The following is a 2,735-nucleotide window of genomic DNA, read 5'->3' as shown; positions in this document are numbered from 1 at the left end:
TCAGGTACGGTGCTTGCCATCCTCAGCTCTCCTGTATGTTCTGTCAGGATCCAGGACACAGGGGTCCCCTCAGGCCCCAGCAGACAGAAAGAGGGCAAGGTCCGGATACAGCGCTCAATGAATCTCTGGCTCCTCTCATTGCCACCAAAATGCCAGAATTTATTCACCAGGGCAGCATGGGTGACATCCAAGGATGAGAGTTTAAACAATTCTTGGTTGCTGTGGAAATTCAAGAGAAAAGCAAAGTCCATGAGTATTTATTATGTCTGTTCATATCTCTGTTGTCTTGAGAGACAGACTAGGCAGAGGAAATAGCAAATGCAAGGTCCTGGAGTAGGGGGGAGCTTGCCATGACAGAAGGACAGAAAGAAGGTCAATGTCGTTGGAGAGAGTAAGCAGGGAGGACAAGACGGGTCAAAGAAGTTGACAGAGGCCTTGTGTATTTCAGATGAGAAATTAGCTGGTGGAATATTTTTAAGCAGGGGAAAAACGTAGTCCAAATTACATTTCTAAAAATGGTTATTCTGATTGCTTTGAATAACATGGATAGTAGAGAGGCCAGAGTGGAAGCAGGAAGAGAAGCTGGGAGGCTACTTCAGGAACAAGAGATGTGAGTAGTACAGAGTGACTTTTATCAAACTCACATGGCCTTGGGCTTGCCACCCTTAGGTGATAATTTCTTCACGTCCAACAGGGAAGGAATCATTTTCTTTATTGTCTCGGCTGGCATATAAAGAAAGCATTCTGTTTCCTCGACTTTGGAGGATTTCAGAGCTGCGAGATTTTGTATCGCCTCTTTCAGGGCGGGCTGTGTACCTTGATGGGATTAAAAGGAGAGATGAAACGATTTCCATATATTTTATGGAAAAGCGTCCTATTCCAGAGGAGTAGGAAGTGTCTGGGATTTACAGTCAGAAAACCTTGGTGCTGACTTGGTGCTGCCACTGCGTGACAGCGGTCAAGTCGTCCGAATTTGTGCATTTTACACAAGTGAGAGAGTGTTCAGAAATTCATTCGGCCACGATCATGCCGTTGGTGGTAAGACCAAGACCGGAACCAAAATTTCTGGGCTACATCATCATGCAGTTTTGATAACCACAGGAGATGAGTTCTTTAAAAAATAGCAGCCAACATCTATTCCCCAGTCCTCTTACATTGGATCTGCAAATGCTGTTTCCAGTTGATGACTTCTGGTGAGCCAAGGAAATTCTGACAGTTCTTGGGGTCACTGGAGTAGATCTGGTAAGTATTGGTGTAGTGATCGAGGTCATCTGTCATCTCCTGTATCGTCGGGGAAGGAGGAATAAAGGAAATTCCATGTATTTCATAACTGCAATGCTTTTTTTCTAAATTTCATTACACTGTGATATTACCGAGTACTAAAATATTGGTATTCTTGTAGGTGCATTATAATGATTTCTGAATCATTCAAATCATGAGATGAAGATGAGAGTTTCAAGTATTCGATTTATGATGGAAAACCGCGCAACAATATTTCCTGCCCAAATAGTGCATTAAACCAAACAATCCAAACAAAGACACAGCTCTTTAGAAAGCATTCTTCTATACTTCCATCATCCTCAATAGGAAGAAGAGAAACGCATTTGACAAGGAAAAGTTTCTGTTGCAAGAATAAAATTTACTATAGCTAAACAGCTGCAGAACGCAAAAGCTACACACGCGACAGTATTAAATTTAGTTACAGATAACTCTGGATGGAAATCTCCATCTGTACTTAATGAAGCCAAAGAAGAAGAAACCAAATTAAAAATGCTTCCTTAAAACAATACTATAGTTAGACAAGTTGTAGTTCCCGAAAAACTGAGAAACCATTTCTTTAGAAGATCCCCTTCAATTATGAAATAACAGATGAGATTATGACAAGGAAGAAATCACAGAAATATTACCACAACCCGTGCAGAATTAGAAAACTTTTTTAAATAGTTGGGAAATGCTGCTCAAAAGACACTCACAGGTCAGCAATGAGCCCACTAACATACTTTATTCCTTAAAATCACATTTAAGATAAAAGATCCAATAATTTTATTACAGTTTGGTTTTTATTATTTATATGAATATCTCCATTTGATGTCCTGCTTACAATAGTAGTTTTAAATAGTTTTTATTTGTATGAAAGGTATAATACTTGCATTTTGATAAATCTATAATTTCACTGGATGTTTGAAAATGAGCTTAGGAAGTTTCGTTTTTGAAATTTAGTTTTCGTTCGTTTTTAAATATTTCCCCCAAATACATATATGGAAACTCTAACATTATAAATTTGCTTTTGTAATCACCCTAACTCACTGTTCTGGGTACACCTTCTTATCTTTGCCCGTGTTATGTCCTCTTTGCCTTGTCGGCCTCGCGAAAATATAGTTATCTATATTTGGTGGAACTGCCACCAAGAAGCACCTCTAACCCTATCCTGTAACCTCCATCTTCAACCTCCACAATTTAATCAGCTTTCGCCTCTGCTATTTCTGTTTGTTGTGCATCTTCTAGTCTTGCATACTTTACACTAAGTTGTCACTTATTTGCTTATCTACCATTGCCACCAGGCTGTGAGCTCCTCGAGGACAGGGGCTTGTTCTCCATCCCTACCATTCATTTCTGTGTCTTCTGGGTCTACCACATTGCCAGGTACTTGGTAGGCATACGGCAAATAAGAGCATCTGCAATCCACATCTGGCACCTTACCTGCTCCTGAGGGCGGACAACCACTGTATTAAAAT

The 2,735-nt window shown here is 40.1% G+C and overlaps 1 protein-coding gene across 1 annotated transcript; it reads right to left on the bottom strand.

Moving 5' to 3' along the window:
• Positions 1-8: 8 nt before the first annotated feature.
• LOC102891747 (glycine N-acyltransferase) lies at positions 9-2,727 on the bottom strand (the record flags this gene model as incomplete). The annotated part of the gene is made up of 4 exons (XM_006925315.1): positions 9-219; positions 645-816; positions 1,155-1,281; positions 2,701-2,727. Coding segments are annotated over 4 exons (537 nt in total), but the record flags the coding sequence as incomplete, so codon positions are not given.
• Positions 2,728-2,735: the final 8 nt, after the last annotated feature.

The sequence above is a fragment of the Pteropus alecto genome, unplaced genomic scaffold, assembly GCF_000325575.1.
Source record: "Pteropus alecto unplaced genomic scaffold, ASM32557v1 C19077917, whole genome shotgun sequence".
NCBI classification, from domain to species: domain Eukaryota; kingdom Metazoa; phylum Chordata; class Mammalia; order Chiroptera; family Pteropodidae; genus Pteropus; species Pteropus alecto.
The sequence above is the reverse complement of the archived record's forward strand: the minus strand, read 5'-3'. Positions and strand labels throughout refer to the sequence as shown.